The 23,877-nt window shown below is 40.9% G+C and overlaps 1 protein-coding gene across 5 annotated transcripts in view; it reads right to left on the reverse strand.

Moving 5' to 3' along the window:
• The window catches only part of PRDM10 (PR/SET domain 10), a 103,177-nt gene that overhangs the window by 22,148 nt on the left and 57,152 nt on the right, over positions 1-23,877 (reverse strand). For 3 of the 5 annotated variants that reach the window (XM_045038528.1, XM_019811558.3, XM_045038526.1), the window contains 8 exons: positions 22,515-22,718; positions 17,041-17,113; positions 14,851-14,968; positions 11,402-11,531; positions 10,213-10,455; positions 8,359-8,370; positions 3,508-3,855; positions 1,898-2,053 (listed from right to left, as the gene is read on the reverse strand). In XM_045038528.1, the coding sequence (XP_044894463.1) occupies positions 1,898-2,053; positions 3,508-3,855; positions 8,359-8,370; positions 10,213-10,455; positions 11,402-11,531; positions 14,851-14,968; positions 17,041-17,113; positions 22,515-22,718 (1,284 nt within the window). The remainder of the gene's footprint in view (positions 1-1,897; positions 2,054-3,507; positions 3,856-8,358; positions 8,371-10,212; positions 10,456-11,401; positions 11,532-14,850; positions 14,969-17,040; positions 17,114-22,514; positions 22,719-23,877) is intronic. The other 2 variants (XM_045038527.1, XM_045038529.1) reach the window with 2 other exon arrangements.

Raw genomic sequence — 23,877 nt, forward strand, 5'->3', positions numbered from 1 at the left:
AATTAAAGGGTTTTTCTGAAGGGACATGGCATCAGATTTGTGCTCTAGAAAAATAACCCACTATAGTCTGAAAAATGGGTTGTAGGTACATTGTGCTTTTATAATGTGTCAATCTGACTAAAGGGAACTAACTACATTTACACGGATCCCCTTCCCAGTGTGGTTCCCAGTTAGTCTTAGCTAAGAAAGAGGCTCGCGCCAGACTGCAAGGTGGAAATGAAGCAGCAGCCATGAGGCTGTGGGTCAGATGCAGGACAGCCTCACTCACCCTTGTTGTCTCCCACTAGGCCACCAGCCCTCTTCCTGGGAGCAGGTGCCGCTGGCCAGTCCGCGTTCACTAACACAGGCAGCACCAGCCTCCCACGGACAGCACCAGCTCTCTTTCCTGAGCCTGGTGCAGGTGCCTGGGTTCCCAGACTCCCAGGTAAATTCCCATTGCCTACCCAGACCAGGGCTTCAGAAGGGTGCCTTAGTGACTCTTCTCTGATCCTCCAACTTTTCCTGCCAGACTCTTAGTTCTCTTCTTCTATAATGAAGTTCTTATTCCCATAAGAAAATCCTTTACCGCACAACTCTAGTGGGTTTGCTTCTCTGATTGAACCCTGTGTAACACACCCGGTGAAGGTAAAGGAGAACATGAAAGCAGCAAGGTGTTTTACCTGCATGGTGTGAAAATAACATCTGGCACAAAAGAGATTATGAAAAAATATGGAATGGATAGGATGGATGGATGCCAACCGGTTAACATCATAAGACAGGGATCCTTCCTTTTACATATACTGTTGGTGTTGTTTTTTGATTCAGAAACAACAACAAAAAATAGTAGGCCCATTTACACCTTTCACATTAGTTCTAAACCATGCTACTGTATACTGAAAGCTATCAGGATTATATTCCACAATACATCAACTTAAACTCTGAAAATTACTCCCTATTTCTCTTTAATGTCTACACATTCTATGTAATACAACTTTTTCAAATTAGTTTTTCCTTCCTGCATCCACTTCTGATTCTTTTCATTTCTATGACAGCATGACATACAACCACATTACTGGAGTTTCTCTATTGAATGCAAACCATCTGATTTCCCAATGAAGAACACTTTATTATTTCCACATTTACTTGTTTAATTCTTATCTGATTCTCCTGTAGGTTTTTCCTTTGCTTCTTCTAAATTCCAGGCAGGTAACTGATACTTATTATGTCTCATTTTATTTTTTTAAAAATTTTTAATGTTTATTTATTTGAGAGCAAGTGAGCAAATGGGGGAGGGGCAAAGGGAAAGGGAGAGGGAGAGAGAGAATCCCAAGCAAGCTTGCTTAGTGCAAAGTCTAATGCAGGGCTCGATCCCACAACCCTGGGATCATGACCTGAGCCAAAATCAAGAGTCAGACACTCAACCAACTAAGCCACCCAGGCACCCGATTATGCCTTATTTTAATCCTTGGAGTCATTACCATTCCCCTAAAGTTGTCTAAGCCATTCAGTGTTCTACAGATTTCCCACCTCCCTTAGATGAGAGTCCTACGACTTTCAGGGCTCAATTACCAGGCTCTAATACTTCATAAGTGCTCAATAAAAATCTCTTGATTTGGTAAGTAAATGTATTGTTCTCTTAGGAATTCCTCAATAGCAACTTAGTTCTGTTCATTATGCATTTAGATCTTTTAAGGAGATGTGGTATTACTCTACTCAGCAATTTGAATTAATTATTTGGAGAAATTAAGGTGAGTTTTTTTCCTTAATTTTATAATAACTAAGTCAAACATGAGACATAAAATGCATTTCAAGTTCAGTTCTTTGTAAGTAGGTGATTAACTGATGAAATGAACAGGCCTTAGCTTGACATAATTTCAGCAGCATGAGAACTACCTTAGGCTGTTCCCTGCTTACATACCTTGAATTGCTTTCCACATGTGGAACACAGGAAATCTTTGCGGTCCGAATGTCGGAGCATGTGGAGACGCAGTTTGTCAGGACGACAGAAGGCCTTGTCGCACTCTGTACACTGGTAGATCTTTTCCGAGTGGAAGCTTCGCACGTGTTTTTTCACCTGGCAGTTAGAAGACACGAAAAAGTCAGAGGACTCAAGCACCAAATGAAATGGCAAAAGGTGGCTTATCAACACTAGAGGGAGCCAAACGCATTACCATGGATTTTCATCAACCTGGCGGTGTAATCCAATCAGATGTGATTGATAATTGGCCTCAATCACACATAGTATCCCTGTCACAAAGAAACAGAACAAGTAGCCAGAAAGCCTTACAAATCTTAACCTGAATTTGAAGAAGAGGAAGAAAGAGTACTTGCTTAATCAAAGCACCGATCACATAAGACCCATTTTTCCTTCTCTCTCTTTAAGATTAAAAGCAAGCAGAGTTCCTTTGGATTTAAATGAATCTTGCTAAAAATTATCTGCAGAAAGATAAAGAAATAATTCTTTCTCACTTTTTCCTGCCTCAACATGTACAGAAGCAATTTAGCCCCTTTTAGTAATTGGTCCTTTTACATCTTTCTATTAAATCACGTTCTGAAGAATAAAGACATGAATTGGATGACATAAAATATATTATGCATTTATGAGAAAAATACAATCACCAGCATCATTTCTCCTTAATTGAGACTTATTCCCTATACTTTTAGATAACTTAAATAAAGGAATATGACCTCTGAACTCTCTTAGCCATAAATATCCAATGAAGGAGAGTTATGAATGAGAGCTAAGTAGTCATATCAAGGTATTTCTGTAAGACATTTTGCTTCGTTGTTTTTGAGTCTCTTTTGCCATTAGATTCTGCCTTAAGCCACTTGCTAATTGCTTGTGTGAAGTGATAAAATTACCAAGAGTCCCAACACTAATAAAACTATGATCTTTTATTTGGGTAATTTTTTTAAAAGAGAATTATTTTTCATTAGATATTTATATTTAATTACTCATTGACTAGCATAGAACTAGCATATCATCACTTGAAGTCCAAATGAAATCATGAATATTCTGGAATTTATCCTCACCTATTTTGCTCCAGACTATAGTCCAAGGAAGGAGGTCAGTGCTTGACACAAAAGTATATTATATACCAACTTTCTCTTTGTTTCCTTCCAAAATGCATGACCTTAGTAAAGCAAGACAGGATACCACAGTAGTAGAGAGAAAATGTTTCCAGGCCAGGAAATGGGAGTATGTCTTCCACAGGCTCTCTATATTTTATGAGTAGAGGGTACTGGCAAAGATTAAGAAAGACTTTGTAAAAATTATAATCAGATCTGGGTATTTGTTACTTGTAATAAAACTTAAATGTTTAAATGCCAATGTCTGATTTGGACAATTGAGGGCCATAATAATCTTTTGTTTATCAAAAGCAGCTTGATTGAAGAAATACCGTCCTCAACCGTAAAGTTCAAAGAAGGGATGACAATGCAGGCGACAGGCAGTCTCAATTTCCCAAACATCGAAGTGTCTCTTACCAAAGAAGAAAGTGTACAGGAATCTCAGGAGTAGACACTCACCTGGATAAAATCTGGGAATCGTTTCTTACAGGTTGGGCAGGTGAAACAGCCATCATTGATATGAATGGCCACATGATCCTTCAACAAATCAAGGCGGTCAAAGGATTCTGGGCAAAAAATGCAAGAATAAGTCTTCTGATCTGAATGGAGCTTCATGTGGCTCTCCAAGGACGCACTGCTGATGAAGCCCTTGTTACAGAGATCACAGGTCAGCGGGCAGTTCCCCTCCCGCCCGTGGAAGCGCAAATGTTGGTCCAGTTTGTCCTTTTCACGGAAGGCCTTCCCACATTGCAAACACTTAAAAGGCCGGAAGGACTTCCGGATAAACAGATGCTGAAGAGCTGCATTCTGAAAGACACACACAAACACGATTATTTAGTGAGGAAATCAAGTGCAGAAGCAGCTCACACCTTTATAGACAAGTAGGATGATCTCTGCAGTCAGGCTTTCCATAGAAATTCAACTCTGGGACATACAGTTGAAAGAAGTCTTTCAGGGGCACCTGGGTGGCTCAGTCAGTTGAGCGTCAGACTCTTGATTTCAGCTCAGGTCATGATCTCAGGGTTCATGGGATCGAGATCTCAGGGTTCAGGGTTCATCAGGCTCTATGTTAACAGCAGGGAGCCTGCTGAGGATTCTCTCTCTCCCTCTTTCTCTGCCTCTCTGTCTCTCTTTCTCTCTCTCTCTCAAAAATTAAAAAAAAAATTTTTTTAAAGAAAGAAGATTTTTCTGGTGAAGACATTAAAAATGAAGCCAGCCCCAAATGCTGAAAAGACAAATTTCTTTTATGTCTCACAATATTTATGGACGTTGGGGGGAGGGGGTGAAAGAATTTAAGTAAGATCCAAAAAATAATTCCCAATCAAGGATTTGTATAAAAAAATAAATCCCCAAATGGAGTAGAATAATAGAAGATTTATTAGAAATGATGTGGGATAAGTCACACACGCATTAATGAGGTTGGATCAACTCAGCCAAATGTTACTTGCTGAAGGTCTTGAGAAAAATAATTAGAAGCTTGATTAAAATGTTTAGGAGGAAATAAAAGATATAAAAAGGACTGAAGGGCAGTACTTGCCAGAGGCAGGGGAAGGAGGCAATGGATACAGGGTTTCTTTGAGGGTGAGGGAAATATTCTGGAATTATCATGGTGATGGTTGTACAACTTTGGGAATATTCTACAAGCCACTATAAAAGGGTGAATTTTATGGTATGTGAATTATATTTCAATTTAAGAAAAGAAACTTGAGAGAGAAATGAAGGATACAGATTTATATGAACATGTTTATTCATGACACAAGATACATGAACACCCATCATAAATGGAATATGTGTATTTGACCACTTCCTACTTAGAAATTGCAGAAGACAAGTTCTCAGTGTAGCTAGTTAGTTCCACTGGTTAGAAGGCCATGCTAAGAAAGTTAAGCTTATCACTTTGTTCTCTGTCTAGACCAGCCAATTTTTTTTTCAGTCACAGACCGCACTTCTAATGTTGATTAGCTATCTTGTAAATTCATGCAATTGTTACAGGGAATCCTAGTGGCAGAATATGGATGGATATTCAATGCAAATTCATCACCATGGCTGGAAAAACAGCTCATGCTCTACTGAGAGCAGATCAACAGAATCATCTTTCACACAGAGAATTCTGAATCAGTATTTTAGTTATACTATAATGAAGACTCATTCATTAGTTCCTCAAAATGCCAGAGAGAATGCTCTAGAGAGCTAGGAGAAGGAAAAATAATCCTTCAAAAAAATATATCTGTGAGTGGGTATGCTTATGAAACTATGAGGGAATAGTAATTGAAGGGTTAAAGGAGACCTTAACGCATTATTTGTGCGATGAAAAAAGTACAAGGAACCATGCTTAACTTTCAAATTACTTACAAGAAGCAATGTCTAAACTGAATTTAAAGTGAAATAATCATTCGGGGAAAAGCAAAATAATTATGTTTTAGTTAGTGGAAATTCTGAACACAGTCACTCTGTGACAGAAAACTTCCTCTTAAGGGGTCTCTCACAGGGCTGGGAGAGACATTTTACCTACTCATTTATCTCAGGTAGGTATTTAGAAATTCTGTTGTCTTCCCAAGTTGACTGAGGTTGCTTCCAGACTGCATCATATTTTATTCTCCTTTGTATCCAAATCCCTTGACATACAGCTTAGCTCATAGGAAGTGTTCAATAAAAGTTTCAGAATTAATGAAATGTATTCCATATGAAAATCAAGATGAATTTTTTCAAGGTCTCTTTTATAGTATCTGCAGAGATCTTAAACAGTAGCCCTTTTTCACATCAGCCACAGAGCTTTCTTGCACTGTTATACGGTTCAGCAGTTACCTAATCTTTTTACTCTGCCTGAACAAATACTTATTTTACATAAAAGCTTACACTATTCTGCCTACTTCTAAAACTTAATGGAAATATTGCAAATAAACAAATACTGTCCTGAGGTTCAGACATTCAAGATTTAGAGTGCTTTTGGCAGGTAAGAATCAGTTCCTTTATCCAAGTTCGATAAGGTTTCCAAGGGCAGACACAATGTACCACTGATCTTGGTTCCACTAGGGATTCCATTCCTTTTTGGGCACCAAATCCAGAACTCGATTTTGTTTTGGACTATTATGCTAATAAGTCTTCTGCCATTCCTGATTAGCAGGAGTGTCCTCAGACACTTGATCACTGACCAGCCACCAGGCTCCTCATTCTTAGTTCTGTCCACAAACCTTGTTCTTGTCATCTTTCTAATCCCCATGAAGCCCTGAAGACCGTATTTCTCTGATCTAATGATCCTCATGTAATCCACACAGCACAGGGCAGTGAAAGTGCTGAAAACTGTCCCCACTCCAACCCACTTCCAGGCCACTTGTATCCTCTGTAGTTCAGAGCTGTGCTGGCACATATTTCTAGAGGAAACCACGAAAAGTGGCAGAAGCAGCACAGATGGACCCATTATGGATCTTCAGATCCCTGAGTTGCCATCAGCCAACCATGCCATACTATTTGGTATATAAGATCCTCAAGGGTACCACAATGTTATGGTTGCTAAAACCTGTGATAAGGGATTCAACCCACAATGAAATGAGTTCCTAGGTGCACCTGAGTGGCTCAGGTGGTTGAGCGTCCAACTCTTGATTTCAGTTCAGGTCATGATCCCAGGGTTGTAGGATCGAGCCCCACATCCAGCTCTACACTGAGCATGGAGCCTGCTTAAGATTCTCCCTCTCTCCCTCGCTCTCCCTCACTCTCCCTCTGCTTTTCCCCTGCTCACGAGTGCTCTCTCTGTCTCTCTCTCTCTCTCTCTCTCTCAAATTAAAAAATAAAATAAGATCATTTAAAAATTAAAGGGCACTTGAGTGTCCCAGTCATTTAAGCATCCAACTCTTGATTTTGGCTCAGGTCCTGATCTCATGGTTCTTGAGTTTGAGCTCTGTGCTGGGTCACACTGAGAGTGCAGAACCTGCTTGGGATTCTCTCTCCCTCTCCTTCTGCCACTCCCCTGCACTCACTCACTCTCTCTCTCAAAAATAAGTAAATAAACATTTTTTTAAAATTTTTAATTAAAAAAATTTTTAATGAATTCTGAGACAACATTCTTTATAGACAAATACCTATAATGATTCTCAAGTTTGATATTAATAGCTAAAGGAAACTTAATTTAATTGATCAATTTGCATATTATTTTGATCTTGACACTAAAAAGAAATAAATCCTGTTGACTTTTTTTTAAGTTTTATTTTTATTTTTGAGACAAAGAGACAGAGTGGGAGTGGGAGTAGGGCAGAGAGAGAGGGGGACACGGAATCTGAACCAGGCTCCAGGCTCCGAGCTGTCAGCACAGAGCCCAATGTGGGGCTCAAATTCACAAACTGCGAGATCATGACCTGAGCCGAAGTCAGACGCTCAACCAACTGAGCCACCCAGGCGCCCCTGTTGACTTTTTTAAGTAGGCTCTACATGCAGCATGGAGCCCAACTTGGGGTTTGGACTGACAACCCTGAGATCAAGACCTGAGCTGAAATCAAAAGTCAGATGCTTAACCAACTGAGCCACCCAGGGGCCCTGTTTGTTGGCTTTTTAATTAATTAATTTACTTTTAACTTTTCTCTGTCTGTTTTCTACCCGGCTTTCAAACCCTTTGGTGGACTAGCCAACAAATCTCACTCTCCACTGTCCTTCACCTGGCACCCCACTAGGGTCAAGCTACTATGTGCACTGTCCCATAACCATTCCAAGCACATGCCCGTGTGTTGGCCTTTGATCCTATGGCCACCATCCACAGAAACAGCCTACCTTCTTCCCGTCTCTCTCCCAGATTGTTTAAATCTCACATCATCCATGAACTGCTGCATCCATATTCCCTGACTGCTTCCTCTTTCTTTGGCCTTCGTAGCTTCCCAGTTTTGGTACCAATTACAGGTTACACTTTTAAACTTAGCACTCAACTGTAAGCCACCTTACATGACCATTATCTCCCTAATTGGACTATAAGCTCCTAGAGGACAGGACTCATGTGAAAATTGTATTGTGCCCCCAGCACAGTGCTGAGCCTATAGTCAGATCTCACGACTATCCCACAAGTGGTTCAAGTTGTTGTAGAGCTGGAAGGGACCTTGGAGATCGCTTGGTCCTACCCTTTATTTTATGTAGGAGGAATCTGCTGCCCACAATTTATTCACTGACCTATCTGAAGATCAATTGTTGCTCATTAACTAATTAGCATTCACCGTAGCAACCAAATTGTAGTTTCCACCAGGATTTAGCACGTACAGGTTGCAAAGAAGAGCAGGTCAGGCAAACACTTAAATAACATTCTGTTACATGAGACACAGGAAACAAACCTACCTGCAGCTCCAACTGAGCAGGCAGCATTAGAGGAGAGAAAAATAGTTACATTACCAATTGGATTGGAAGACTTCCCTTCAGTTGGTCATTACCAACCTGGATAGAAAAGATGAAAAAATACATAGCCCTACTTTTTAGAATGTGTAAAAGGAAAAAAAAACAAAAGCTCAACTAAGACTGACCTCCAGAAGCCACATGCACATGGCTTTGGCTTTGACACAAGGAACCCTGTACCTAAACCAGTCACCCAACTCACTGAAGAATGCAAGTATGGTTATAACCACACTACGCTTGTACAACCACAACTTCACTACACGTGTGGGCTTTGAGGTTGGTTTTTTTCCTTCAAAAAAAATTAAATCTGGTAAGCATTTCTCTGAACTTAGTAAAAATTCAGAATGGCCAAAGCAGAAAAGACAGTAACTGAGCAGGAGAGTAAAACGAAGATTGAGAAATAATGTAGAATGACAGATGGGAAGGTATTCACAGCTTTTTGCCTTTCTGGTCTATGTTTATGTAAGTTTACATGTCCTTTTGAAAGAATATACATGGAGCCAAGAGTATTATGTGTTTCCATCACAGGACCCTTAAAAAGGATGTTTGGGGGCGCCTGGGTGGCTCAGTCGGTTAAGCACCCGACTTCAGCCCGGGTCACGATCTCGCGGTCCGTGAGTTCGAGCCCCGCGTCGGGCTCTGGGCTGATGGCTCAGAGCCTGGAGCCTGCTTCTGATTCTGTGTCTCCCTCTCTCTTTGCCCCTCCCCCGTTCATGCTCTGTCTGTCTCTGTCTCAAAAATAAATAAACGTTAAAAAAAATTAAAAAAAAAAAAAGGATGTTTGAATACTATCACACAGCTGAAAGTGTTTAAATGTACTTTTACATGAAGGCATGGACTGAACTATTTTTCAAGGTCCCTTCTAGCCCATAGGCAAATGAGAAGTCCAAAAGAAACATAAGCTAAAACAATCACCTATCTAGAAATTGTGAAGCCTGAGAAGTTATACAGAAAAACCCCTCTTTCTATCCACATATAAAGTACAATAAAAGTATATACCCTGCTGCCACAGACAGGGGTATAAGTAATTGTCTTCTGGATGTAAATTGGTCAGCACATGCACTTATCCTGCTCTCCACATGCATCCCCTGCAGCAACTAACTCAGACTCTGAGGCTATCTGTGAAATAAGACTAACACGCATCTGATCTGGAAGCCAAGGAGGTCCTGTGGCCACATGGTCTAAAGTCAAGACGCAGGCCACAGAAGTGAGGCACTGACCATCTCTGAACCTGGAGCTTAAACTTCAAGCTGTCCTGGGTGTGTAAAGCGTACCTGCCATATCAACTCGGCCACGGGTCCCTTTATGTTGACGAGTAATGACATTTGCCAGTCTCCCCTTGGAAACTGTAGACAACCAAGTTCATTTACCCAGAATTAACCCGAGAGCTCTCATTAGTCACAGATCAGCCTCGCTGTAAATCACAGATACAGCTTCGCTGTAAATCATTATTATAATTAAGTGGACTTATTTCCCCATTTCCAATCTGTGAGTTTAGGGATCCAGAGCATGATCCTATTTGAACTATTCTTGTCCCGAAGCTGCCAAGAGCCAGGCTTCTGTGTCATTACTAAACTGATGGGATCTAGGACCAGCCATTCCAGCCCGTCACAGGACACAAAGACATTGAGAAGTAGTGAATACGTTCTTCCGAAATAAGGGAATCAAGCATGTGGTAGGTTAGATGCAGGATTTCGAAGTGGACGGTGAATAATAAGTCAGGAAACGTGGCGCCTCGAAAGCCAGCTGACTGGAGAAAGGGCAGCACCTCATCAGGGAGGAGCCGCGCTCCCCACTTACTCGGATACGCTTGGCTCTGCGCATGTCATCAGCCGTCAGAGTGCTCTGGGCGGGCAGCGCGCTCTCCTCATGCTGGGGCTGCAGATGCAGACTGTGAGTCTCTGGCTCATGCTCCAGAGAAGGCTGGGTGTCCTGTGGCAGCTGTGGGATGGGGAGAGCAGTCTGCTCTGGTTGATCCAGCCCGTTCAGAGTCGCTGGCTCAGCCTCATCAAACTGCTCCTTGGTGGAAAAATGTAGCAAGTCCTGAAATTGCAGTAACCAGGAATTATTTCTCCACCTAGGTAGAGACTCGTGCTACAGAGATCGTCAGCTAAGATTCAGAGTTCCTGCATGATTTTTTAAATGGCTAGAGTCATGATACCCAGAAAAAAAAAAATATTCTCCTTCTGGGAAAACCATCCCCAGGCTGTGAAAACTAGGAGATATTCCAGATCACTTCTTGAGGAAAGGACTCTAATGGGAGAACTCTTCTGGAATACAATCATTTCAACTGTTTCAATGGATTAAACAGGGTCCCCCAGTAATATCTCCGATCAATCTCAAATCTTGAGGGCAGCAATGTTGGGTTTTTGTTGTAACATTCAAGAATACTTTCTTCTTATGTGGTGTGTATGTGTGTATGTGTGTGTGTGTGTGTGTGTGTGTGTGTGTGTAATGGAGTATTACTCGGCAATCAAAAAGAGTGAAATCTTAGCATCTGCGACTACGTGGATGGAACTAGAGGGTGTTATGCTAAGTGAAATTAGTCAGTCAGAGAAAGACAAATGTCATATGACTTCACTCCTATGAGGACTTTAAGATACAAAACTGATGAATATAGGGGAAGGGGACAAAACATAAAAGACTCTTAAATGTGGAGAACAAACAGAGGGTTGCTGGAGGGGTTGTAAGAGGGGGGATGGGCTAAATGGGTAAGGGGCTTTAAGGAATCTACTCCTGAAATCATTGTTGCGCTCCATGCTAACTAACTGGGATGTAAATTAAAAAGTAAATAAATTATGAATAAAAAAAAAAAAAGAATACGTTCTTCTTGCCTTTCTCCGGTCACCCTTTAAGGAACAGGTGGCAAAGCACTGGCATGGCAGGATGCTCAGCCTCTGGGGGGGGTGTTTGTATTGAAACCTGGTAATTGCTCCAGGTCCCCTAAGCAAGCATCTGACAAGGAAGGAGCTCTTCCCTCGCCCAATACCTGTGTCGTGTCATCACACTTTTCCCCATTTTCGCTGGTTATTTCCAAGCGGATAAATTTTGGAGGGCGCCCTGGCCGTCGACCTGGGCCAAATCGCCGCTTGCCTCGTCCCCTTCCTCTGCCTCTTGTTCTGAGGACAAAAGATTGGGTTATAAACAGTCATGGTTACACAGTTCTCACTAACAAATATTTCCCTCGATGGTCCTGATGAGCCCTGAATCTTGATTTTCTCTCATTTTACTACTTGTCTTGATTCTTTTTCTAACAGGAACAGTCGTTTTGATAATATACACTTTCTAAACGTCTCATCCTTGCCATCTAGATAGCTCTTACATTATTCAGGAAAAAAAGGAGCTATAAAAACTCAAAGCACTGACACCATTTCATTATTGAAAGTTCTGGAAGCACAAACATATCTCTGAAATGCCATGAGAAATGCAGACAGGACAGAACGCGCTAAGCCTTATAACCATTCCTAGAAACGAGATTCCATTCTTTCCTTCTTGTCTCCTTGCTTCACTTCCTATTCCTTCCAAGAACTGTGGCTGGATTCAAAAGAACTTTCTTGTTTTACCATAAGCTTCTGGAAGCTCAAAACAAACTTCTAATTCAATTGTTCCATAACATGCCTAGTAAACACCAAATCAATTTCATCCCCTTTAATAGATTCCTAGCATACAAAAATTCCTTAATAAAACGAATTCAGAAAGTGTATCATTAAAATCTCTTTCAGAAGATGTGTGTGTGAGGGGATTAAGAGTACACTTACTTGATGAACAGTGAGTAATATATGGAATTATTGAATCACTATGTTGTACACCTGAAACCAATATAACACTGTATGTTAACTACATTGGAATTAAAAGAAAAGGAGATGTGTGTGAGAGATATGTATAAAATTAATCAGATCATGTTTTATTCTTCCACTCATCTCTTTCACAATTTAACAAAAATTATATGTTGTCCCAGAACTTTTAAAATCCTCCTTACTATTGAAAATTCTGAGCCTACGCAAATGTAGAGAGTAAGACCAATGTGCCCATTACCTAATTTCAATCCTTAGCAACTCATGGCTAATTTTATTCCATCATATTCCCACTATTTCACTCATACACACAAACACCCATTAGATCTTTTCTTAGTTACTTACTACTTTTTTTAGTAAGTAGGCTCCACACCCAATAATATGGGGCTTGAACTCATAACCCTGAGATCAAGAGTCGCATGTTCTACTGACTGAGCCAGCCAGGCGCCCCCATTAGATTATTTGTGAAGTGAGTCCCAGATGTTATTTCATCCGTAAATATTTCCGTAAGCGTCTCCACAACATAAAGACTCATATTATGGAGCGCCTGGGTGGCTCAGTCGGTTAAGCATTCAACTTCAGCTCAGGTCATGATCTCATGGTTCAGTTCAGCCCCGCGTTGGACTCTGTGCTGAGAGCTCAGAGCCTGGAGTCTGCTTTGGATTCTCTGTCTCCCTCTCTCTCTGCCCCTCCCCCACTCATGCTCTGTCTGTCTCTCTCTCTCAAAAATAAATACTTTAAAAAGATTCAGATATATCCACAATACCATTATTACACCTTAAAAAAAATCTGATAGTTGCTCAATATTATTAAATCTAGTCAAAGTTGAAATTTTCCTGATTGTCTCAAATTTCTTTTTAACAGCTAGCCTACAAATATCTTTACCAACCATGTGTCACGCTTGTGCTAGGCAATAAAGACAAGTTCTATATGACTGTTTTTACCTCCAGAAGTCTAGTAGAGGCGGCAGGCACATAAACCAAAAATCACAATAAAACACAAAAAGTGCTATAATAGAGCCATGAACAGAGTTCTAGGGACACCTGACAGAAAATGACTCAACTCTCACTGTGTCCTCCACCCACCTCAGACATTTACTCCCATGGTCATATCCTAGACCTTGTTATCCTCAATAAGTGCAGAGCCTCCCGCCTTACACCAATTCTGTGCATCGTCCACTCTAACGCTATCTCTAGCTTTCCAGCGCACATCCTCAAATACCTGGACTCAACAATCCTTCTATCTCACTACCACCTACAATCTAGTCCCTGTCACCTATTTGCAGTCTTAAGTCTTCTTGATGTTTTCCCTCCCTTCTTTCCACCCATTAAGCAAAGTCGTTCGCTGTCAGCACTCCCTCGTGTATGCTCTTGATTGCCATCCCTGCTCCACCACTTTTGCTGTGTTGCACGTGCTTGGGAGAAACTGCTGGGCAATCCAATTCCCCAGCTGCTCTGCACTGACATTATTGCAGCAAATGGAGCTGGAAAATGACACCCAGCATGCTAGTGGTCTTATTTTAATGTCATGACCGTGAACCTCAAGGGAGCTCTTACCTTGCGGGCAGTCAGGCTGTACCTCCCTAGAACACTGACTTTCTTACTTTCCTAAATGCCTTGTCACACCAACTCTTCTCTTTTCAAGTCCTGTAAAAGCTGGCAACCCTACATCTGTCCCATCACCCTAGTCCAACGTACTCTCGTTCTTGACCTGAACTGTTGAAATAGCTTCCAGCTGGCCTCCCGTCCTCACTCTTGCTCCAATGAAAGCAAAAGTGACATTTTTTTTATCCAGCATGACATTTCAACACATAAATTCACATCACAGGTACTCCCTGATCAGAACCATTTAAGACTTCTTATCATGCTTAGAATAAAATCCAAATTTCTTACCATTATCCACAAAGCCTACCTGATCTGGCTCCAGCCTATCCCATCCTATATGATTCTCTCTGATTTATTTCTTTCAGACAGTGGAATGAAACCTATGATTTAGTTTGATGAAGAAATCCTACTTCTGAAAAAAAGTTTACAAATCAAAGTTGCAGAATGTGCTATCTTAAGAATTCCTATCCGAGAATCTCAAGTTAGGGGAGATTTAACTGAGGGGGAAGGATCTCCTATTGCTGGGTACTCTCGTCATGCTGGAAAAGAAGTAAATAGTAAATGAGGATGGGGGTGGGGCAAAGGAAATGACAGATAAGAAACTTCCCTCAGTGGGGGCACCTGGATGGTCAGTCGGTTAAGCATCCAACACTTGATTTCAGCTTAGGTCATGATCTCACGGTTCATGAGTTTGAGACCCACGTTGGGCTCTCTACTGACAACACAGAGCCTGCTTGGGATTCTCTCTCTTCTCTCTCTCTGCCTCTCCCCTGCTCTCTCTCTCTCTCTCAAATAAATAAACATTTAAAAGAAGAAGAAGGAGGAGGGGGAGAAGAAGAAGAAGAAGAAGAAGAAGAAGAAGAAGAAGAAGAAGAAGAAGAAGAAGAAGAAGAAATAATTTCCCTCAGGAGCCCACCTGATTACCTGTCTATACACAGAAACACTCATTAATTTACAGACAATGAATGTGGACCTTTAAAACTGGAAATGAATGTGGACCTTTAAAAACTGAGTTGGTGAAACTTTCTCCCTCATTATACCTGCTAAACACATCCAGTTTTTCATCATGGGAATTGAGATGCTGCTGCAACTGCTCCGAGCTTATAAATCGGCGGTTACATTCGTAGCAGGGCCAATTCTTCTCCTGCTCGCGAAGAACTGTAGTCACAGGAGAGAAATCATAGAGGCTAATGATCAACAGACAGCGATAAACTCAAGTGCCCAGTACCTCCACCAATGTCATCTCACAGGTAGCCCAGTGTTCATAAACATAGTGTCTGCTGTTTGCATCACTGTTTTGTGATAAAATCAAAGGCTACAGTTTGACAAAGAGTAGTTGTTAGGATCTTATTTTCTTCTACTTTCATGTATGACATCAAAGAACAAACTCTGTCATACTACCCTTTGACACCTCCCCAACAGACACACACACACACACACACACACACACACACACACACACACACAGACAACACCTCACCACACCGGAAAGGCAGAAATGTGCTACAATGGAAATCTGGATTCAGATACCTTAGTGATTCAGATCCAGGTTTTATAATCTGAAGGCACATTTTGTCACAAAAAAAAAACCTTAAAAGTCAATGCTCAATAATAAAATGTTACAGTATCTACTAACTATCTACTAAAGTTGATTACTGGCACACCGATCCCAGCAATTCCACCCCTGAATACACACCCCACAAAAATATACACAAATGTTCGCGAAAGACATGTAGAATAATGTTCACAGTGGCACTTTTCAAATTAGCCCAAAACTGGAAACAACCCTGTTGCATCATAAAGAATTTGGCTGGCTTTTATCCCTGGTTCCTGGCAAATTACCTGTAAGTCTTTGGAATTTCCCACGTAATAGGAGTGTTTGTTGTTATTCGTTGTGGTCTTTGACCATACCTGAGTTTCTGCTAATATGAATTAGGATGGGGGCTGCCTGTGCCAGAAAGCTGAGCCATGTGATTACAGGGTTGCGGCTTTGAAACAGGTGGTATCAGCCAGGGAGCAAGAGCTGGAGAGTAAGTTCAATCGTGTGCCCAAATGATTCTATCAACCATTCCTATGTTGTGATGCCTCAATAAAAACTCTGCACACTGAAGCTCAGGAGAGTTTCCCTGGTTGGAAATCACATATCAATGTGCCAAGGAAGTCACATGGCCTAGCGACATGGAAGCTTTGCATTTGGGACCCTCACAAACCCTGCCTTCAGTATGTCTTCATTTGCCTGGTCTTGATGTGTGTCCTTTATAATCCTAAGTATAGCACTTTTCTGAGTTCCATGAGTCCCTCTGGTAAATTATCCAGCCTAAGGAGATACTAGCTCCCTAAACTGTAGTTAGTTGGTCAGAAATACAAGTAGCATGGGAACCCCAAGCTTGCAGATAGTGTCTGAAGTGAAGAGAGTCTTGTAAAAGACGTGGCCTTTAACTTGCAAAAACGTAATCTAACCCAGGTAGTGTCAGAAGTGCACTGTGCAACCTAGATTTTCATCTACAGTTAAATAGATAAATGAATTATGGTATATTCATACAAGAGAACACCAAATAGCAATGAGGATGAACGAATTACAATAATATACAACAATATGGATAAATTGCACAAATAAATGTTGAGCAAAATATTCCCAGACATACATCATATAATTCTACTTATATGAAATTTGGTAACAAGCATATTATATCTGTGGTATCAGAAGTCAGGAGATCCATTGCACTTGGGAGTGAAGAAGAATTGGAAAAAGGCACAAGGGACTTCCAAGGTACAGGTCATGTTGTGTTTCTTGATCTGAATGCAGGTTACATAGATATGCTCACTTTGTGAAAATTCATCAGGCTGTATACTTATGATTTGTGCATTTCTCTGTATGTAAATTATACTTCACTAATATTTATATCAAAAACAAAGTCAATGCCTGTCTTGCTAATGTCCTCAGAGATGATTAAATCTAGATAGAGATCATCCTCTGGTCTAGGTTCTAATTTAGTATTTGGAGGTTTTCATTATATTAAATACTGTTTTCCAGCACCCACGAAAGAAATGTAAACATGTCCCTGTCGTTTGATCCTAGAATTAGACAGGGATATGTAGCTGGAAAAACAAAACAAAACAAAACAAAAAAATACTGGAATATCATTAGAGGTAGAAAAGTTGGAGATTGCATAATGATGTAATATATACAATTTACAATTCATATAGAAAATAGAAAAAAGTCCAATCACCTTTCCTTTCTTCCTCAGAAATGTCATGAATTTTCTGGTTCACAAACTCAGCATAGGATGCAGCATACCACACCTGCAAGAACCAAGTACGGCATCAAGAACTAAAGGACATCACCAGATGTTCTGTGCATGCGTAAATTCTTTCTCCTGCTTGCATAAAACAATTCAGGCTTTCCCACAACCCACAAAAAACAAACAAACAACAAAAAGATCGCACTGGGAGCCGATCTCTTTCACACCAGATGGTCAGTCGGAAAGCTCACATGCCAAGACACACTCACTGTGTGTTTTCTTTTTCCTTTTTAAAAAATTGTTTTTGTTACCAGAAAAACTTCACAAGAGATAATATTAATAGTCTCTTCATCAAAATAAAGCATAGCCTTCTGGTTGTTTTATCTGTATGTAAACACGGGTTTTCACACAGCTGGAATCATAGTGGCTTCCACCCCAACATGTCACCCAATGGCTCTTGCTGGGATCACCAATGAGGATTTCAAACGCTACCACACTCTCCTGAGTCTCCTCCTCCCTCCAATCTCACTGGCTGCTTCTGCTCAGTCTCCTCGTCGGGCTCTTCCTTTCTCAGCTTCCTCAGAGCTTAATCCAAGTCCAGGGCCTTCTTATTTTTCCCTAAAGTGACCACATCTATTTCCAACCAACTCTATGTCAACAGCTCCCAAATTAATATCCCTATCCCAGACCCTCCCTCTCTATTCCCTCTACATACAGTCCATGCCTACCTGGTATTTGGCATGTTTTACAAACAGCTCAAACTTAACATGTCCAGAATTGAATTCTAGATGCTTCCCTATTGCACCCCTACCCCTGGCCATCTTTTTCATCTCCATAAATACCCTGCCTTCCAACCAACTGCTCAGACTTGAAACCTAAAAGGTATCTCATATTTCTGAGTGTCCTTCTGTCATCCTTCAGCAAGAGCTGTGAACAGCTCAAATGTTCTCCAACTCTGCTTCTCCCACCAAGATGCATGCCAAGATGCGCTCTTGCCTGTTGTTCTAAGAGCCTCCTCTTTTCCACTCTTGCTCCCTCCAATCCATTCTTGACACAGGAGCAGAGAAGGCTTCTAAAAACGTAATCAGATTTCATCATTCCCATGCTTAAACAGCTTCTCACTCATAAAAAACATGCCATGTTCGATGACGGTCTCTAAAGGGCTCCATGATCTACTCCAGGTCTTCTCACTCTCCCTTAATGCCTTTCAGCAAGAGGGCCTGCTTGCAGTTTCTCAAACGGGCTAAGGTCTTTCCCACCCCAACCTTTGCCCTTGCTGGTCCACCATCAGGAGTGTTGAGTTCTTCCCCTTCACCTCCCCTAGCCCTTGTACAGCACTGGCTCCTTCCCATTACATAGTCCCTCACCTCTTATCATCTCCTCAGTGAGGCCTTCCCTCTCCAGCATTTCTAAATTGGTCCCTTGCCTGCTATATGCTCTTTCTGCACCATTTGTTTCCTTCATAGTTCCTACCACTATTTGATATTACAGTTGACCCTTGAACAACAGGAATTTGAACTGCATGGGTCCACTTATACACAATTTTTTTTTATAGTAGAGTACTGCGAATGCACTTTTTCTTCCCTATGACTGTCTTTTTTTTTTTTAATACTTATTTATTTTGAAAGAGAAAGAGAGAGAGGGAAGGACAGAGAGGGAGAGAGAATCCCAAGCAGGCTCCACACCATGAGCACAGAGCCTGACACGGGGCTCAATCCCATGAACCCACGAGATCATGACCCAAGCCAAAACCAAGAGTCAGACCACTCAACTGACTGAGCCACCCAGGCACCCCTGCCCCCCGCTGCCATGATTGTCTTAATAGCATTTTCTTTACTGTAGTTTACTTTATTGTAAGAATACAACATATAATACATACAGTATACAAAATGTATGTTAATCAAGTGTTTATGTTATTGGTAAGGCTTCCAATCAATGGTAGGCTATTAATAGTTAACTTTTTGGAGAGACAAAAGTTCTGTGTAGGGCATTTGAAAATGCCCTAGTCCCCGTTTTAAGGCTCAACTGTATTTGCTTATTTACATCTTTCTGCCCACTTTCCCTCTAGAACACAGGCACCAGTCTGTCTCTTCTTAGTGTCTGAAACAGAGTTTCAGAAGTTCAATATATTAATTGCCAAATGAATTAATCATGTATAATTGTTATGACATACTATTTTAACTATATGGAAATATTTGAGACCCCATTTTTAATTGTGGAATAATATTCTACAGAATCTGTGTTCTGTAATTTACTTGACCAGAACCTGTAGTTGGATTTTGAGTTTATCATTTTGCTGTTATAAATTCTACCCTATTCCATCAATTCCAAGATGTTTATTTCTCCTATTTTAATATCTCAGACCATCTCACTATCCATGGCATTCTGCAATTACTGCTGTAATGTAGCTTTCTTTCACTACCTGCTCATTTCTCTTGTACAAACCTGGCCATGCTCTTTACACTGTTTTCACCTCATTCAGTTGTGTGCCCCACCGGCACTCCATGACTTATGACTTATTAACACTTGATAAGAAATGCAAAATAAAGAAAAAAAAGAAAAAAAAAGCCATCTTCCTGAGAATAAATAAAGGAAATGTCAAAGCAATGCAAGGCTGGTGTGATCACCTTGCAGGACTTCTATGAATATACCAAACATCATCAAATTGTCAGAAACTTCCTACTGACTTAATGAAAAACCACCTAACTTCCAAAAATATGTGTTTTAATTGAGGGAAAAGACATATGGGTTCAGTCAGTGAGAAAGTATAGGGTCAAAACTTGCACAGAAATGCCATCAGTAGTTTGGAAAAATATCCAAGAGGCAACAGTAGATCATTTATTTTAAAAATACCACAGCATCGGGGCACCTGTGTGGCTCAGTTGGTTAAGCGTCCAACTTCGGCTCAGGTCATGATCTCATAGTTCGTGGGTTCTAGCCCCATGTCGGACTCTGTGCTGACAGCTCAGAAACTGGAGCCTGCTTCGGATTCTGTGTCTCCCTCTCTCTGCCCCTCCCCGACTTGCACACATTCTCTCTCTCTCTCAAAAATAAAAATTTTTTTTTAAATACTACAGCATCACAAACACCTTGATGGCACAGAAGACAACAGATCCATGACAAAGTAAAACAGTGATTCTGGGTTTTTTTTTAAATGTTATGGGCGTCTGGGTGGTTCAGTTTGTTAAGCACCTGAGTCTTGACTTCGGCTCAGGTCATGATCTCGCAGTTTGTGGGATTGAGCCCCAAGTTGGGCTCTGCACTGACAGCTCAAAGTTTGCTTGGTATTCTCTCTCTCCCTCTCTCCCTGCAACTCCCCCCACCCCCCTGCTCTCTCACTCTCTCTCTCAAAACAAATAAACTTAAAAAAAAGTTACACTGTACACAAAGGCAGTTTATACCTTAACCAATTTTCTGCTTATATGTGCCTTTTTAAGTATGCAGAAATGTGGTATGATTTCAAAATTATCTCTAAATAAGTCTAACACAGCTCCTGCAATAAGTAGAAAATTACTCTTTTTGGTGATAAAAATAAGCACAGTAACATAGCTTAAAGTGGCAACATATTTTTTCTTAATGGTGTATAAAATAATGGTTCATCTTCAAGTCCTGGGTATCTGAGTCAGTGAAACAAGGCATTACAAAATTAGAATGTATCTAGTTCTATCTTTGTTTATAATTATTTCCTCAGACTAATTTTCAAGGACTGGATTTACCAAGCCAAGTACATTTTTACTACACACAGCCAGAAATAATCCCACAAAATACTGAAATTTTGTAACAAATATCCCTATTTTTTAAACCCTCACATTCATTGTACTACATCCATTTATTTTTTGCTAATTAATAAAAATAGTAACTCAGAGTTGCTTTAAGGGTTTTATAATTATCAACATTGAAAAAACATTTTTTAATATTTCTTTACTAGTGATTCCTCCTCCAAATAAAGTCTGTTCCTGATATTCAGTCATGTGTCTGTGTGGATACCAAAAAGGGTAGAGGTGTTTTCTCTGTTTTTTATCTTAAACCTTTTAACGTGTATTACAAATACTTCTCCCACCCTGTTGCTTCCTTTGCATCTGTTGTTTTGGTTGTTCGTTACACAGATAGTCTTATTTAATTGTTTCTGCCTGTCTTTACCTCTACAGTTCTATCTACTGAGTTAAGAGAGAAAATAATCTCCCTTCCTCAGTCAAGAAGTATTCACTTTGGTATCAAGAATTTACTGCGATGGATAATATGAGATATGAATCTCCTTTCGTATATTTTCTTTGGGGCTAATGAATCATCTATTTGATGGTTTCAAAGACACGGGTTTTGTATAACTTTTGAACAAAGCCTAGGTCTTTGTTCTCCCCCTAAAAAGGTACGTACTTCTCACTCTTACCCCATTGAAGCACTGTGCAATTCAGTGTTCATGTACTGATAAAATCATTTCTCACCTCTTTTTTCATTTATATCAAGAATTTTTCCTTAGAATCACAGCAGAATTTTCATTATGTCATCAAGAGTTAATATTTAGACAAATTTCTATAGTTATCCCCCCAAAATATATTCCTGAAATCAGAAGGCAGTGCATAGAATTCTTTGGGCAAAACGAAGTAATCCGGTAAAGAGATCTTGCCTATACATCTACACTTGATTTTATAAGATTTCCTGTTTCCAACCAATTCTGCAGAGTGTATAAATGACATTAAGTGACCCCAACTTTAATCACTCCAACACAAATACCAGTCTGTTCCCCAAACACAACTACCTCTTTACCCATGGGCCTTATTGTAGGTGTTGGACAGAACCCAAAGTCATACACTTTTCATTCTGGTGGTTTTTTTTTTTTAATGTTTATTTTTGAGAGAGAGAAAGTGACCGAGTGTGAGTGGGAGAGGTGCAGAGAGAGAGGGAGACACAGAATCCAAAGCAGGCTCCTGGCTCCGAGCTGTCAGCACAGAGCCTGACATGGGGCTCGAACCCATAAACCGTGAAATCGTGACCTGAGCCGAAGTTGGACGCTTAACTGACTGAACCACCCAGGCGCCCCTCATTCTTTTTCATTTATGGAATTACCACAGATGTACTGTACACAGCAGGTACTCAATAAGTAAGCAAATTATAAGGAAAGGAACATTTTTATAAGAATCCCACTTCAGAGAAAAAATAAGAAGAGGGGCGCCTGGGTGGCGCAGTCGGTTAAGCGTCCGACTTCAGCCAGGTCACGATCTCATGGTCTGTGAGTTCGAGCCCCGCGTCAGGCTCTGGGCTGATGGCTCAGAGCCTGGAGCCTGTTTCCGATTCTGTGTCTCCCTCTCTCTCTGCCCCTCCCCTGTTCATGCTCTGTCTCTCTCTGTCCCAAAAATAAATAAACGTTGAAAAAAAAAATTAAAAAAAAAGTAAGAAAAAATAAGAAGAAAAGCGTGAAACAATCACTATTTCCAACAAAGGTACCACGGCCCCCAGCACTGTACCTTCAGTTCCTGTTTGGGTTCTACATTCTTTATTGTTGTGTAATACACATGGTGGCCATATTGGTAAGCCACCAGGTTCTGCTCCAGGTGATTCTGGGCTGGACGTACGAACATCATCCAGTTACATAGGGTCTCATCAGACAATTCAAACCACAGGTCTTCATGCAAATCCCTGTCTTTTCTGTCCCCTTTCTCAAGAGAAACCTGTAACCAAAGAGAACGTAAAAAGCCACACCAAAAAAACAAACAAAACTTTTAACATGCATTAGTGTAGTAATATACAAAACACTGCTCCTTCAATTAACCATATATGCTTATTCTTCCTTTTGTATCTAGAAAGATACAGGCATTGTGTCTTGCCAAATGTAAAAGGAAAAGGACATTTTCTGAGAATTACCTGGCAAAATGTTAAAGTTAACAATCTCACTGTAGCTTCAGTTGAGGCTTCATCATTAACTAACACATCAAAAAATGCTGTAAATAAGCCGGGAAATCAAAGCAAAATACTCTCTAGTTCCTTACAAGTTACTTACTTTAGGGATTGAACTGCATTCATTTCTAATGAGTAGCCTAGGGGCACCTTGGTGGCTCAGTCGGTTAAGCGGTTAAGCGTCCGACTTCAGCTCAGGTCATGATTTCAGGGCTTGTGGGTCCAAGCCCCATGTCAGGCTCTGTGCTGACAGCTCAGAGCCTGGAGCCTGCTTTGGATTCTGTGTTTCCCTCTCTCTCTGCCCCCCCCCCCTTCGTTCACACGCTCTCTCTCTCTCTCTCAAAAATAAATAAACATTAAAAAAAAAATTATGAGTAGCCTAGTGATATGTATTTCTCTTTACAAAGTAACATTCTTTCGGGGCGCCTGGGTGGCGCCGTTGGTTAAGTGTCCGACTTCAGCCAGGTCACGATCTCCCGGACTCGTGAGTTCAAGCCCTGCGTCAGGCTCTGGGCTGATGGCTCAGAGCCTGGAGCCTGTTTCCGATTCTGTGTCTCCCTCTCTCTCTGCCCCTCCCCCGTTCATGCTCTGTCCCTCTCTGTCCCAAAAATAAATAAAAAACGTTGAAAAACAAATTAAAAAAAAAAAAAAACAAAGTAACATTCTTTCTTGGAGATCTTGAGCATTCACCAAAGAAAACCTCCCCATGACAACAGCTGATTTCTCAAAAACCACACCCCAAGGGGCGCCTGGGTGGCTCAGTCGGTTAAGCGTCTGACTTTGGCTCAGGTCATGATCTCACGGTTGTGAGTTCGAGCCCCACATCTGGCTCTGTGCTGACAGCTCAGAGCCTGGAGTCTGCTTCAGATTCTGTGTCTCTCCATCTCTTGGCCCTTCACCTGCTCATGCTCTGTGTCTCTCTGTCTCTCAATA

The sequence above is a fragment of the Felis catus genome, chromosome D1, assembly GCF_018350175.1.
Source record: "Felis catus isolate Fca126 chromosome D1, F.catus_Fca126_mat1.0, whole genome shotgun sequence".
Lineage (NCBI taxonomy): Eukaryota > Metazoa > Chordata > Mammalia > Carnivora > Felidae > Felis > Felis catus.